This window comes from Taudactylus pleione, unplaced genomic scaffold, assembly GCF_031769625.1.
Source record: "Taudactylus pleione unplaced genomic scaffold, aTauple2 ptg000138l, whole genome shotgun sequence".
NCBI lineage: Eukaryota > Metazoa > Chordata > Amphibia > Anura > Myobatrachidae > Taudactylus > Taudactylus pleione.
Genome location: NW_028284540.1, coordinates 16,803,792 through 16,821,115, shown reverse-complemented (window position 1 = coordinate 16,821,115; position 17,324 = coordinate 16,803,792). Strand labels below are relative to the sequence as shown.

Below are 17,324 nucleotides of genomic sequence, written 5' to 3'. Positions count from 1 at the left end.
AAGTAGGGAGTACTGAGAGGTACAGAAGAAAGGTGTAGGATGAGGTATAGAAGTAGGGAGTAATGAGAGGTACAGAAGAAAGGTGTAGGAAGAGGTATAGAAGTAGGGAGTACTGAGAGGTACAGAAGAAAGGTGTAGGAAGAGGTATAAAAGTAGGGAGTACTGAGAGGTACAGACGAAAGGTGTAGGATGAGGTATAGAAGTAGGGAGTACTGAGAGGTACAGAAGAAAGGTGTAGGAAGAGGTATAGAAGTAGGGAGTACTGAGAGGTACAGAAGAAAAGTGTAGGAAGAGGTATAGAAGTAGGGTGTACTGAGAGGTACAGAAGAAAGGTATAGGAAGAGGTATAGAAGTAGGGTGTACTGAGAGGTACAGAAGAAAGGTGTAGGAAGAGGTATAGAAGTAGGGAGTACTGAGAGGTACAGAAGAAAGGTGTAGGAAGAGGTATAGAAGTAGGGAGTACTGAGAGGTACAGAAGAAAAGTGTAGAAAGAGGTATAGAAGTAGGGAGTACTGAGAGGTACAGAAGAAAGGTGTAGGAAGAGGTATAGAAGTAGGGAGTACTGAGAGGTACAGAAGAAAGGTGTAGGAAGAGGTATAGAAGTAGGAAGTACTGAGAGGTACAGAAGAAAGGTGTAGGAAGAGGTATAGAAGTAGGGAGTATTGAGGCTATACCTTAGTTACTTACTCCAATACAATTGAAGACTGAGGCTAAAATATTCCCTTGCGGAGGATATTTCTTATACATCCCACTCCCACTAACAAACACAACTAGGGGAAAACAGAGAGAGAACAGTGTCAATGATCAGAAGATGGCCTAAAATGACCCACATCTTGTCTGCATAAAGGAAATGATTAACAAAGGATGCATTCATCTGCTCAGTGTTTTGGAAACAGAACTGAAAAAGGCAAGTGTGTTACAGTAACATTAGCACAATTATAAGGTCCTGCACATACATGGAGGAGGGGTTAGTTTAGTATACAAGTAATTATAAATTGTGATTTTAAATAGAATTTAATGTGATATGAATCTGAACTATACAGAAAATCTAATATGTAATGTAAAGTATAATCGTCACCTACGTACAGCGAGGGCAGGTATTGTTTTATGCTGAGTCCATAATCATTAGAATGCAGTCTTTCAGATTAATAGGCACCAATGACATTGCTGATATACTGAGGCATCAAGTACCACAGAGATGTCAATGGCTCCAAGCAAGGAAATGGAAAATGGCATTCTTTGAATGGATGCACATTAAAAGGGAATTGAACATCTAAGTTCAATTCAAGGCCTTAAGCGAGGGCAGAGCCAGAGATCCTGTCTTACCAATCAGCTGGTCTGGTGGCCCAGGCAGGAGAATTCAAAAGAACAATCATTGACTCTTCATGAACAAATTATACTAGGAGATGAGTTATCTGCTATGCAAAGACACAAGAGCTGCACATGTGTACATAGCTGCAGTTGTGGATGCCTAGTTAGGTATCAGATGATGTACCATCCTCAATGCTAATTTATATACTTTATGTTGCATGTGCTAATAAGCACTTTATTTAGCACATGGCTTTAAATAAAAGAACAGAGACCTAGGGGAATATTTACTAAAGGTCGATTTCAAGTCGGTCTAAATCGATGTTGTGTTTCTGGGGCTAAATAACACATTTACTAACATTTAAAAAGACAAATCAAAAATTTGTTAGTAAATTTAGGGCCTGATTCAGAGTTGGGAATAGAGAGAGATCTATCTCTCAATTGATCATCTTGGTAAAACCATGCTGCACTGCAGGTGGGGCAGATTTAAAATGTGCAGAGTCACCACTGTGAGTGCAGGTCACCACTTACAATAGGTCTACTTACTGAGTGCTACGAACATCAAGGCAGCTGGAACCCCAAATGCTAATGCATAACAGTCTGTGCCAAAACACTGGACACCTCCTGCAAGGACAGACAGTAAGTATACATTATAGTTCATAACAAGAGATGTCTTTTTACAGCTTCATGTACAATACAGGGAAAAAAGTTCCTGGAAATTTGGGATAAAAGTTGATGGTATTGTCCAAGCATTGAAAGAAATTTGCTTGTTGCCATTCAGCAGCCACAGGCGTAGGTAGCAATACTGACCTCGAAGTACCGGGGTCACAAAGGTGGAGATGAGACTCCCTGCATTGATGGACAGGTAGAAGATGGAGAAGAACTTGCTCCTTTCTTTAGTCTAAAAATCCAGAATCACAAACATTTTATGTGTTACTGAGAGATAAAAGTCACATTTGGGCTTGATGCAGAGTTGGAAATCTGCCCCACATTGTGTGTATGGGAATAGATATGCCCATAAAGTTGAATGCATCTTTGTGTACGCTCGACCCTTATTCAGATGCCCATTAGAGCCTGGTTACACCGCTTCAGTTGTACATGTAGATGTGCATGACCCATACTTATCTAGGCCTGGTGCAGTGCAACAACATGCAAGATAGGGACCACAAACAGGCGTACATTGTACTACATTCAACTCTGCATCAGGTCGCTATCCTTCCTACTACTGCAAGCATTCATCCATTATTTCAGTCAATAAACATGCGCTGTACAGGGAGAAGATGTCATACAGATAATTATGTTACATTATAATAATAAATATCGCCAAAGCACTTGGCACATTAATGCCTCTGATGTTTGCACAATGGTGAATAAAGTGGATCTGTGGGATGTGTATTCATGAAGACAGATTAAATAATTAGATATTGCTTTTCCTTCTCCCAAGAAGAATTATTTTATAGACATAAAATCTTACATGATGTTCCTCAAACTGGTCTCCTCCAAAGGCAGCCACACAAGGTTTAATGCCACCTGTGCCAACGGCAATAGAGATCAGGCCGATCATGGATAGAGCTCTGTGAAATATAGATTGTTGGGTTATAATGCTGTTATACCACAGTGACCACATTCACTCTTCTGGGAAAAATAATCTAAATCTCACACCAGTTGAATGAACCAATACTGAATTGAAACTATTTGCTGGATTTACTCAAACGTATGCTTGTTTATACAAATCCAGCTATTTTAGAGAAAGTAGCACAGGTTTGAAAACCATTTTGTACAGCTGAAATGTGTTCAAACTTAAATTGATACATTTAATGGCAGGTGTCAAACCTCAAATGCAAACAGCAAACAGTACAAATTTAAAAAAGGTTAACATGGTTTTTAATTGTTTAATGTCATTTAAATAGTGTTTAAAATAGACGGGATGTACTAAGCATTGCATCTGCATTCCGCCAATTATCTGGGTACATAACGGCAATAATTTTGCCGGTATGTATCTAGAAATGCGCAAAGAACAGCTCTCCTGATAAGAGCTGTCTTTTGCGATAGAGCGACTTCTGGGTTTATGACCCAGAAGGCCCTCTGGCATCCGATTGCGAAAGCACAGAATGACGTGTGTGCAGGGATTCAATTGGATTCCCCTTGGGGGGAGAAGCGAGAAGAAGCCCATAGGCTCTTATTGGGTAACATCATCTAAAGATGGCAGTACCCATCACATCCGGAGCTTGGAACATATGTAAATGCACCCAAAACTCAGAAAATAGGGGCTTTCAGAGTTTTGACCGCAATTCAGCCTGTAGTACATCCCAACCAAAGTATTTTAAAACAATTTTAACTTTCAGTCACATACTGCATATGGTGAACCTTGAAACGCAAACAGCAAAGCTTGGACATTATCTGCACTCTCATAACTAAATGTCAATCAAAATATGTTAAAACATAACCTTTATTAATTTTTGCAAGGAAAAAAGATTAAAATGGACTTACACAGATTATTATCATTATTATGAAATTATAACAATAAACAATACAACATTAAACATATATGATAATCATAAAATGAAAACAAGCTAATCTCTGTGATCTAGCCTCCAGGCGAAACGTACGTCGGAACAGATACAGGGTGCCCCGTGACTGTGCAGTGCGGGACACCCCTACACCAGGTCTTGTTGTTATATGCACCATTTATGTATACCTATGCCTTTTTGAGAAAGTTCAGCAGTGGGTCGCTATGATTGTGTAGAGGTGGCTCATATTAGAAAGGGTAATTTAACCCTCCCAGTACCATAGGCTAATTGACTCTCCTACTTTTGGACCTTAACTGCACTGTTTATATTCATTATACCAAGTGACCCTGCTCAACTACTATTAACCCTGTAATACTACACTAATACAGTACTCTGAGTATGTCAGTTATTGAATATTGTTTTGTCATACACTGTGTACCTATACTCAGGCTGAATTATTTATGATATAGTATTGTCATTGCTATCTTTACTGCATGTAGTAGACCTGAGGTCACAGGTCCTATGTTTCATTTGTATTCAAGTAAAGCTCTCATTACAGGTACTAAGTAGCTGATTTGAAGTTACTATTGTGGATGTTGCAACACAGTGTTTCCTCTATTGTACTATTTCTGTACCCTCCCAGTAGTTCCCATGCCAGCCTTATAATTCTATCATTGGTTGTCCGATACCGCACGGCCAGACAACTAACAGCAGAAATTGGGGTTGGTGACGACAACCACTGCTTGGCTTTTGTTTCATGGGAACACTGCAGTAGCAGATCTCTCACTCTCTCTGCTCTGCAGCTTGTATGAGACTGAGCAGCAGAGACTATGTGCAAACTGGTTATCCCCAATTATCTATATCTTTCTCTAAATCCTAATCATCATCACATGACGATGTTTGAACATCGATTACCTTTACCTTTGTGAGGATTTTAGAATGATATCATTGATATGTATACCCAATGTATAATCATCCTCTTTTAAGGTGATCTCTTACCGTATTCACAGTGATTTAGGTACTTGTACCAGCATCCTGTCTTTACATTCCCAGTGGTTTTTCATACCAACCAATTTAGCAAGACAACCGATAGTAGCAGTTAGGGTTGATGACGTTGACCACTGTTGACTGCTACTTCCAGGGGTTACAGCACTAGCAGATCTCTCACTCCCTCTTCTCCACTCCTTTGTGTGATAGGGAGCAGCATAGCCTAGCTGCAGTATCTTACATCCCCTTACTCCTCTCCATTATTCACTGTCTTAACCTTATCATGCTGGGTGTTGATACTCTAGGTCAGTGATTCCCAACCTCGGTCCTCAAGGCACACTAACAGTCCTGGTTTTAGTGATATCCATGATTGTGCACAGATGGTTAAATCAATAAAGCTGAGGTACTAATTAAGTCACTTGTGCTGAAGTATGGCTATCCCTAAAACCTGGACTGTTAGTGTGCCTTGAGGACCGTGGTTGGGAAACCCTGCTCTAGGTTGTCACTCCATGTATCTATTGAATATACTCAGCAACATTCTGACCTGGTGTTGTTATGATTATCATACATATTTAATGTTGTATTGTTTATTGTTATCATTTCATATCTCGCCTTTCCATCATACCGAGATAACAATCTGTGTAAGTGCATTTTAATCTTTTTTCCTTTCAAAAATTAATAAAGGTTATGTTTTAAGATATTTTGATTGACATTTAGCTATGAGAGTGCACTCCTATAGAGTCTTTGGGTTGAAGTTCTCACAGAAATGTTATACCCTTCCTTTTTTGTCCACTTGCATTTACTCTGAGTAAGCACCACCACCACCAGCCACAGTGGTGTTTCATTAAGACACAATACAGTTTAGGTGGATATAGCTTATTATATATACCTCTTATAGATTCCAACAGACATATGTGGATCTGTGCGGTGATTCTCAAATCCCTCTTCCCCCATCCAACATCTTACATTATCTACAAGCTCAAGGTGGGAACAATCAATATGAACAGCAAATTTCAACCAAAAATTTGAATCAGGAACCAAGTGGTAAAATTTGTTCAGATTTGTAATTTTCTAGCATTTCGACTATCTAGACACCTGACTGCCTTTAAAACTCTCCAATATCAACTACTGGAGCTTTATTTACTAAAGTGCAGGTTTTTAGAAGTGGAGATGTTGCCCATAGCGACCAATCAGATTTTATCTTTTATAAGGTGCTAGATAAATGTTAAGTAGAATCTGACTGGTTGCTATGAGCAACATCTCCACTTCTAAAAACCCGCACTTTAGTAAATATACCCCCTGGAGAGGCAATGGCCAGTAATTTATCTTCCAGATGGCAATATATCCACCAGCCTGTGACTCAGTTGGCAGACCTGTAATTCTCCACTTGATCTGCTAACTGGGTAATTTACAATTTGATACCAAATACATGAGCCTACAGGTATCTGAGGCACAGGAGTACCACAGGCAGGAGACTTTGGGGGAGATGTATCAAACAGAGATAAAGTGGAAATTTGCCCATAGCAACCGCTTCTAGCTAACATTTATATGATACTGCCTGTAGAATGACAGTTAGAGGGTGGGATGTACTAAAGTGAAAAATGCGTCAAAACCCCCGAAAATGCAGTTTTCTGGGGTTTTACAGCATTTTGCATCTGTACTAAGCACCGGAATGCATCGTCCCAGTGGGTAACGCCATCCTCAGGTGGTGATACCCAATTGAAGCCTAGGGGCTTTTTATCGGGACGCTCCCTGAGAGGGATCCAATCAGATCCCTCCCATCTTCCCCAACGAAGTCCTTCTATCCAAGGGTTTTGCAAAGGACAGCTCTTATCGGGAGAGCTGTCCTTTGCGATTTAAATCACATTTCTAAGTACATACCATGGTGATCAATTACTCTACTTTATTTCTCTCCAAGGTTCGATACATCTCCCCCTTTAACACAATTCCCCACATAACTGTTTTGCTATGTACAAATGATAGAAACAAGGGGAGGAACACATGAGCCTAGTAAACTTATCACTTGACTCTTTTCACTAAAAAACAACCGGGTGATGGTAGCATTAAATGTACCAGTGCCCTGGGGGAGGGGCAACGGATGGACAGACAGAAACAATGTCTCAGTCATAGACTGTGAGTGGGAGGTCGCACTGGGAACAAGGATAGTGCAGGATGAGGCCTGCTTGGAGGGGAGTGAGGAGTAAATATACTTTTATATATGACCCTAACCTAAGGTTACAGTACAGTGGATAAGGACTGTTATTTTACTTACATATGCAGGTCTGCGTTTCCGATGGTAGGAATGGCACCCACAGATTTTATTACGTGACCGATGACGTACAAGATGGACAACCAAAAGATTGTGCTGTAATAACAACAATTGGTCAAAGCTCAAGTTGACATACCCAGCTATGTAGTGAAAATGTGATATATTTTGTCTAAGAATAATGTGAACAATACATACACAAAATACACATAACGACTATCGTTTACAGTACAGGACAACATCAAAAATTCTAAATAAATCTATCTATCCACAGGCATCACCGGGTGTGGTGACACTCTGTGCAGCACCTCCAGACCCCTCACGTTTGAAGCGGGGCGTGACCTCGTGCCCGCGAAGTCACCCCTCTGTTTTGTTCTGTTGGTGTGATGCTATGGGCTTGCCCCACTCTCCGGGGGCTGCTGTGAACCCCTTAGCCTCTTCAGCACAATTGCTCCCTGTGCTGGCCCCCTTTCCCTGAGTCCTGTCATGACATTGCGCAAATAATGTCATTAGGTCGTGCAGAAGGGAGCGTGACCAGCAGCTCCTCAGGATGCCAGATCGGGTGCATATACTGTGCAAGGTGCCCATCTGGAGTGGCCACAGGATGCTCCGCGGGTGCTGCAGCAGCAATCCTGGCTGCAGAGTGCCATTCCAGGCCATTACTAGCCAGGAGCAAGGGCCGTGGGGGGTGACGGTGCCATCCACAGAGCCTCTGCGCTTTGTGCAATGGCACCGGTTGCGCATAGCTAGTTATGGCCCTGCACATCATCCATCACCACTGCTCACCATCTGAGGGGGTGACACCAAAATAGCCAGCACCCCCTTAGTGATGCCACTGTATCTATCTATCTATCTATCTATCTATCTATCTATCTATCTATCTATCTATCTATCTATCTATCTATCTATCTATCATGAAAATCAGCTCTTCATTATATTTAGGAACAATTTAGAACTGAAGATTTTTGAGATAAGGCTTTAGTCCTAATGAATCAGGAGTACTTTCTGAATAAAATATCCATTAATTCAGCTCATTTGCTAACATATTTATAAATATTATACATTACAAATCTACTTTCTAGATGTGATGTCACAGTACCAACCCCAGTCCTGGATTCTGTGACCAACAAGGTGACTTTGGTAAAAGATAATGTATTTTTTTTATCCCACAAAACAGACAAAGCAGAAGGATGAATAAGAAATTTGCGCTGTCAAGAACCAGTCTTACCCATTTACTCCTGGTATTGCCCGAAATACAAAAATCTGATTTTTTTTTTAACAACTTAATTGATGATTTTTTTCTGGCAACACCGGTCAGAAATTGTTGCTTTTTTTATTTAGTATAGTATAAAAAGTATTTTACCCTCCACACCCTCTTAGTAGTAACAGAATCACTGTTTTATAAGCCAACCACCCCCCTGTAAGGCCTTGTTTTTTGCACCCCCCCTTCTCCTCCCCTGTGATCAGTGTCATTTCTTTCTTTTTTATTATTTTACCCCCCTCCGCTCCAGCTACACATTTCTTTATTTCACCCCTTCCCCACCCCACTGACAAGTACATCCCCCTGGTGTTATTACACCCCCATGAGCATTACACCTCCCACCCCCACATGCAGAGCACAGCTGAGCATTTGTAATGGGGGACTGATGATCAGTCCCCGTGCTGCATCTGATCTCTGCACTTGAAACCGTCTGCACAGAGGTTAAATCCCAGGCTGCAGAATGGGACTGTGTATCACAAATTTCTGCCAACCGGTTACACTGTTTGTCTACACCATTACTAGTATGTAAGTAACAATCATACAGAGCAGTTTGATGTACAAAACAATCAATTGTGCAAGAGGCTGGGGAAAACCTTACTTGAATTTCCCCAGCCAGGCGTCAGCGATGGGGGCTCCGATAATTGGGGTGAAGTAGCAGAGACCAGAGAAGGCATGGTAGATTGTGGTGGACATGTTCTCATCCCAATGGAGATAGTTGAGGAAGTACAACGTGAGGACAGCTGGAAACAAATAAAACACTTGTTACTTCTACAAACTCAACAATATTGGCACTCTAACATATAAAAAGTTTTTTTACTGTAATAGACAGATACTGACTGTAAGTATCTATCTATCTATCTATCTATCTATCTATCTATCTATCTATCTATCTATCTATCTCTCTCTCTCTCTCTATATATATATCTATCTATCGAATTGCAATGCTCTAAGAAGAGCAGGGGGTATGTTGACATTTATAGGGCGGGATGCACTAAAGGGGAAAATGCTGTAAACACCCCTAAAATGCAGTTTTCGGGGGCTTTACCACATTTTCCATATGTACAAAGCACTGGAAAGCGATGCATTCCAGTTCTTCGTCCCAGTGGGTAATGCCATCTTCAGATGACGTTACCCAATAGAAGGCTATGGGCTTTTTATTGGGACATTTTCCATGAGAGGGATCCAATCAGATTCCTCCCATCTCCCCCCGCAGCCCACGTCCTTCTGTGCATGCGCACAAGGATGCCAGAAGGACTTCTGGGTGTTAAACCCGTAAGTGCCTCTGTCCGGGGAATCGCAAGGACAGTTCTTATCGGGAGACCTATCCTTTGTGATATTCTAGGTAATCAACCACAGTATGCACCCGATAAGAGGCGGGCTATACCGCATTGCAGATGTGATGCTTAGTACATTCCACCCACTATGTTGATACCTAAATGTTGACAGTTATGATGTTGATGTATGATGTTGAAATGGTTAAAATGTCTACATCTGGAAAATATTGACATGGACAGAATGTCGACATATGAAATGTCGACATATAAAAGATTTTGCAGTTAACATTCAGGTTGGGGATACCTTATAAATGTAATGTCAACATTCTGATAATGTCGACATTTCATCAGTGTCGACATACTGAATGTCAACTTAGCGTAGTGATTGTCGACATAATGAACAGGTTGTCATGTTACCTGACAACATTTTTAACATGTCGACATTCTCATGCTGGCATTATGAATGACGACATGGCCAACGTCTACATAATATACTGAACCCGAGAAGAGAGTCCTAACCTGTGCATCAAGGTCAAAAACATCATTAGGGTGTCTTGCCATTATCCTTATGCAAATAATTATAATAAACCCATTTCTCATCATATTAAAATATTATTGTTCTGTATCCCATTTCCTACTAGGTAAGACAGTGAAGTAACTACAGTAAAACTAAAATGCTATTTTAATTTAAAAAATACTATAGTTAGCATGTGGTGCCCTGTTCTGTATAACTTGGCAAACAGACCAGCTCTACATCATTGCGGAATCTATAGTCACTAGAACTGAGAGATAAGCGATTCGGTTATCCAGAAATTAGAATCAATCTGAATTTTGTAAATCCAGACAGATCAAAGTCGCAGTTCTGATCTCATGAGGAGATTCAGATAGATCTGAGTTGCGGTTTTGATCTTCCCGGTTCGGATTTCGGATTTTAAATCTGAATTTCGAGTTTTGGATTACAAAAATTACATGATTTTAGCTTTTTAATCAGTTGTTTTAAAAAAAAAAAAAAAAAAAAAACACTTGAGGGTGGTTTTGCAAAACCAACACCAAAACTTGAAGATGAATCCAGATTCAAAACCAAAACAAGTTGGGCAGCGCACATCTCTACTAGAAAATGAAATTGTAGTTTAGAACAATCAGAGTAATATTCCTTTGTGCAAACATTCACTCTCATTAAGAACCTGTCACTAATAGTGTAATATTGTATACGACACTGGTATGTTGCCATGCCCAGCTCTTAAACAGGTTAATTTCTAACTATATCATGGATGTTTCATGGGATAATTTTTCATTAGGGGGGTGTCCAAAGGGTTCTGAAAGAAATCCCCACATTTTTAGCCAAAAATAAGGATTTTGCATTTTTTTTTTCGCCTGGTCTGTGGTGGAGAAAACGTATGTCCATTTTTTTTTGCCAATTGCGTTTTCGCCTGTTTTTGGTGAAAAATGGGCATTTTCGCCTATGGCAAAAAAACATCAGTTTTCGCCGCTAATTGAATACAGCCCTTAATATGTCTGTGAACGACATTGTTCACAGACATATCGGGTATACACACCCGCCGGCGCACTCACGATATATCGCTCATCGATAGAAGAAGCGATATACTTCTAAGTGTGTACCCAGCCTTACCCCTTATGTCAACACATCACTAAAAGTAAATCAACTTTATTAATAGCCTACCCTCCAACATGACCCCTTCCACCCGGTACAAAATGCTCTGTTCCTGGATTTCCCACCTAATTAATGATTGCAGCCACCTCTGTTAAGCAAGTTAATAGATGAGACAGGTGTGTCATCACAGGTGGCTGCAATCATTAATTAAGAGAGAAGTCCAGGAGCAGAGCATTTTGTACCGGGTGGAACGGGTCATGTTGGAGGGTCTGTAATAGTCTTTTCGCTTTCACTGAAGATTGAGATTTCAGTTGACACTTCACAGCTGAGGCATCTGTTGTATTATTTGTTAAGATTATTTTTGTAGGTGGGAAAATCTGGAAATTGTCCAACTGTGAAAATGCCAGCCATCGCTCAGAGCAAACTGGTATACTGATGTAACAGGCATGCCTGGCAATTAATAACCATCATTGGAGCTTTCAGGAACTGTAATATACAACATGTACTCTGCAGTATATAGAGTTCATGTCTCAGCCTGTTCACAGCAATCATGGAGTGCAAGTGTGACATGATTATGAATAGAACTCAAAATCATTGTACTACCAGGACTGTAGTAAACTCTACAGCAGAGAAATTAGTTATACTGAATAAAACATATATGGCGGAGGTTCCCAAATGCGGTTCTCAAGGCTCCCCAACAGTTCAAGTTTTAGAGAATTATTCATGGTGTAGCACAGGTGGTTACATCAAATTGTCTGAGGTACACTACTAATTAAGCCACCTGTGCTCAACCATGGATATCTCTAAAACCTGAACTGTTGGGGAGCCTTAAGGACCGCTTTTGGGAACCTCTGATATATGGTATCTGCTATGAGGCAGCACTTTGGGACAATAGATAGTCTTGCTTCCTCATTGCACTTCGGACATGACCATGATACCAACCATGGACTTAACTGTGCGGCGTTTGTATGTTCTTCCCATGTTTGCATGGGTTTCTTCAGGCTCTCCAGTTTTCTTTGGCAATTCAAAAATATACTTACAACTTAATTGGCTTCTGATATTTGTGTGTGGGGTATGTGATAAGGGAATATAGGGCCTGATTCAGAGATGGACACAATGGTAATTACGAACGCAGATCGATTAATTATTTGCCATTGCACATACGCTTAAGCCACACTGCGCATGCGCAGCGATCGCATTGTGATTACTGATGCACAGAGAAATCCATTGCAACGTGAGTGACAGGTTGTCAGCATTTGGGGGTGGTAACGGGGGGTGGTCATAAAAATGCAGGCGTGTCTGACCATTTGAACGCCATTACATGGGTGCGCATAAATTAGCCTTTGCAATCTCCTACACAGCATGAGAGCCTTCTGCGCGTCGGGAGAGCTGCCGAGTCTGCGGTTGGACAGATCTGTTGCAAGGGCAAGATAGCCGCTCCATGTGCATCAATGTTATTGTTATTTACACAGGTAAGCAGTGGTGGATTTTATATAGGAGCTGCAGCCCCCCCCATTAAAATCCGCCATCTCAGTGTGCCAGTTGCAGTCCGTGACTGCACTGGCTACACTGTGACTGGCAGTGGCTTCCCATTGGAAGCTCTACCTGCCAGTCACATACACAACAGGCAGCCCAAGGGGGAGGAAAAGACGCCCAACGCCAGCAGAGTAGCACAGGACCTGGCGGCTCACTCACGCCAGGCATATAGCGCTGCGTGGTGTATTGAAGCTAGATGTAAGATGACACATCTGTACTAGCAATCCGCCCCAGCTTCGCTCAGGAGCAATATTGAATTTACAGCTAAAGTCTTTTATAATTGAGATCTTATGAGATTGCCTTGTAGAAGACATTAGTCGTTTTTCCTCCTAATGTCCAAACAAAACGATTTAGTGATGACGTGACACGCATAAGGGCCACATGAAGGTGTCCATGAGAAAAACAGTCTCCACTTAGGTCTATTCCAGCCACGTTAAGTGTCTGTCCCTGTGCTTTAGTTATTGTCATGCCAAAGCAGATTCTTACCAGAAATTGGACTCGTTTGAATTAAATAATCGTTTTTCACATAAATGAAATAGGAATGGTAAACAAAGGAAAAACTCAAATTCTGTATCAGTAAACAGGGCTTACATACATTTTCTGGAGAAATCAGATAATTCGTATCAATCTATACATGGTATAAAATAAAGTCCATTGTAGTGATACATCTTTAACAGTTTAGGCAGCATAAACCAAGAAAGCGCTCGGACGTCCGTGACCCGCTTCACTAAAATCGTCACTGCTCGGTTCCCTTTTGTCAGACATTAATGTTTCATACACTTAAACATTCTTCATCAAATGCTCTATAGCACAGGTCCTCAGGACCCCAAACAGTGCATGTTTTCCAGGTCTCCTCACGAATCACAGGTGAAATAACTAGCTCCAACTGTAGATCTTTTAACATGTGTCAGTGAGTAATGAGTACACCTGTGCACCTGCTGGGTAACATGGAAAATGTGACCTGTGTGGGCTCCTGAAGACCTAGTTGGAGAACCACTACTCAAGAGAATAGTGAAAACTGCATCACTGCACTGTTTACAACATGTATAAATGATGTTAGCGGTACGGCCACCAATGCCGGCAATGAGGACCCAGCAAAAGCCTTTCTGGCTTTAGTAAAGTCTTACAGTCTTTACTGAGTCAATGGTGGGTGGAATTGCAATGCACATATGCAGACGGCTGTCGTGTGTGCACATTGCTTGTTAGCATGTAGGCTGCCAGCAGCACAGTGGAAGACACCGACTAGAATGGGCACACTGTGGGATCTCTCCGGAGGGTTAAGTGCCAGCTGCATATTTGTTAGTATCACTGTGATGCTAACTGAAATATGCACCTGCCAAAAAGTATCGGTAATAGATGGAGTCCTAAAAGTGGACCGGTGAACCCTATGGTTGGACGGCAGAATTGTGCTCAAGTTTAATGTATAAAAGATGCAAGCCAGCTGGGAAAGATTAATTGGCAGATCGCATTAGCAGGCAACTTATAAGGAACAAGCAGCACCAAGATCTGATGCCAAGGACCTCTAATATCTTCTGGGTGCCAGGTAGAAGTTCTCCATACTCACCGCACACAAAAAGTAGCCACAAAAAACCCCATAGCAGAATCTAGCTTGCTATTGAGAGGGAGAGATAGCAGAGAAATAGTGCCTATGCCGGTACAATACAGTGCCTATGCTGGTACAATACAGTGCCTATGCTGGTACAATACAGTGCCTATGCTGGTACAATACAGTTGGAATACTTAATACTCCAGAGGCAGGACAAATATTATCTATATATATATAAATATGTCTATCTTCTTTCTGTTTGTAACTTGTAACTTTAGGTGAGTGTTGCCACTTATTATTTTGACAAATGGTAGCTTGTGTCTTTTAAAAAAAAAAAATCGCTATAAATCAGTATAAAGAAATATTACTCACACTGTGACAGTACTGTACTAAAGAGATATTGTGAAAGCCCGGAGACAGCATCAGCATTAAGTGTACAGCTGACTGATTCAAAGAGCGATTATTGCAGCAGCTACCACAGGGTAATAGTGAGCTGTGGTGCGACAGATTAGGGACATGCAGTAAGAAATGCATTGCTTTAACAAGGCTCTGCCATTTATATCCTGATATATATATATATATATTATATATATAATATACACACACACAAATAATGTTATAATATGACTGTTTATCTGTCTACTCATTTACATGCCAAATGTCTCTACAATATGTTTTTATGACCAATAAAAATACCAGTAAAGATAAACAGATATCCAAGGTCAAGGATGAATTATATTTTGTTTATATTATAGGACTCTCTGTGGTACTTTGGACAGTTGGGCTGGTTCCATCTATGCATCTTTAGCATACCATCCTAACATGGAGAATTATTCACATTACAGTAAATACATGCATGTCTGATTTAGCATGGAACCTGTGGCTGTACATGTTGGCTATCTGTGCTGTAGAAAAGGCTAGTATGGTCTCACCTTTCATTCCATAATAGGAGAACCTCTCGCAGAACTCGTTGACAATGATGAACATAATACTCAGGGGGTAGTTGGTTCCACATATTGTCTGTAAAAAAACAAGACATACTGTATGTGTTAGTTACTATTTATTTTATGTGACATGTAACGTAAGTACATTTGGTGAATGTATAACTTAGAAGCAGGAATTTTGTATAGAAAACTGTCTTAAATTTAATGAAAAACATTAAGGATTCCAAAACACAGAGGTGACACTTCCCATATTGTTGCCACCCAATTTTCGTTATGTGGCAATATGTTCTGTTCGTGTTTACCCCAAATCATTTTCAATTATAAAAACCTAGATTGAATTGATGCCTGATGAGATTATTAGTGTTAATGTATTAGGTTGTAATGCTGCTCCTGACACAGAACGTTTCAAAAAGAATAGGAAAGACCCATGGTAATATTTCACTATAAGGCCATACAGTACATTCTCTAACCAGACTGCAGTGCTCCTTGGTATGAGATATTACCAATTTCCTCTGGATTGGCAGAAATGTGCTACAGTAAGCCCCATAATTTCAGGTATACTGTACTGTGTGTTACTGTATCAGTACTTTGTCCATGGTATAAAGGTTTTCCCAGTAGTATTAGAGAAAGTACACCTGGACTACTAGGAGTACAGATACACAGTATAAAGGTACTCCCCAGAGTAATAGAAACACAGTACACCTGTACTACTAGGAATACAGATACACAGTATAAAGGTACTCCCCAGAATAATAGGAACACAGTACACCTGGACTACTAGGAGTACAGATACACAGTATAAAGGTACTCCCCAGAGTAATAGAAACACAGTACACCTGTACTACTAGGAATACAGATACACAGTATAAAGGTACTCCCCAGAATAATAGGAACACAGTACACCTGTACTACTAGGAGTACAGATACACAGTATAAAGGTACTCCCCAGAGTAATAGAAACACAGTACACCTGTACTACTAGGAATACAGATACACAGTATAAAGGTACTCCCCAGAATAATAGGAACACAGTACACCTGGACTACTAGGAGTACAGACACACAGAATAAAGGTACTCCCCAGAGTAATAGAAACACAGTACACCTGTACTACTAGGAATACAGATACACAGTATAAAGGTACTCCCCAGAATAATAGGAACACAGTACACCTGTACTACTAGGAGTACAGATACACAGTATAAAGGTACTCCCCAGAGTAATAGAAACACAGTACACCTGTACTACTAGGAATACAGATACACAGTATAAAGGTACTCCCCAGAGTAATAGAAACACAGTACACCTGTACTACTAGGAATACAGATACACAGTATAAAGGTACTCCTCAGAATAATAGGAACACAGTACACCTGTACTACTAGGAATACAGATACACAGTATAAAGGTACTCCCCAGAGTAATAGAAACACAGTACACCTGTATTACTAGGAATACAGATACACAGTATAAATGTACTCCCCAGAATAATAGGAACACAGTACACCTGTACTACTAGGAGTACATATGCACAGTATAAAGGTACTCCCCAGAGTAATAGAAACACAGTACACCTGTACTACTAGGAATACAGATACAGAGTATAAAGGTACTCCCCAGAATAATAGGAACACAGTACACCTGTACTACTAGGAGTACAGATACACAGTATAAAGGTACTCCCCAGAATAATAGGAACACAGTTCACCTGTACTACTAGGAATACAGATGCACAGTATAAAGGTACTCCCCAGAATAATAGGAACACAGTACACCTGTACTACTAGGAATATAGATACACAGTATAAAGGTACTCCCCAGAATAATAGGAACACAGTACACCTGTACTACTAGGAATACAGATACACAGTATAAAGGTACTCTCCAGAATAATAGGAACACAGTACACCTGTACTACTAGGAATACAGATACACAGTAAAAAGGTACTCCCCAGAGTAATAGAAACACAGTACACCTGTACTACTAGGAATACAGATACACAGTATAAAGGTACTCCCCAGAGTAATAGAAACACAGTACACCTGTACTACTAGGAATACAGATACACAGTATAAAGGTA

The 17,324-nt window shown here is 40.5% G+C and overlaps 1 protein-coding gene across 1 annotated transcript in view; it reads right to left on the bottom strand.

Moving 5' to 3' along the window:
• Positions 1–17,324, bottom strand: part of SLC15A2 (solute carrier family 15 member 2) — a 104,317-nt gene that overhangs the window by 53,121 nt on the left and 33,872 nt on the right. Inside the window, exons 3-9 of the mRNA XM_088473685.1 lie at positions 15,233–15,320; positions 8,931–9,072; positions 7,078–7,170; positions 2,783–2,882; positions 2,119–2,209; positions 1,855–1,932; positions 688–770 (exon numbers count right to left, since the gene is read on the bottom strand). Coding sequence (XP_088329811.1) covers positions 688–770; positions 1,855–1,932; positions 2,119–2,209; positions 2,783–2,882; positions 7,078–7,170; positions 8,931–9,072; positions 15,233–15,320 — 675 coding nt within the window. The remainder of the gene's footprint in view (positions 1–687; positions 771–1,854; positions 1,933–2,118; positions 2,210–2,782; positions 2,883–7,077; positions 7,171–8,930; positions 9,073–15,232; positions 15,321–17,324) is intronic.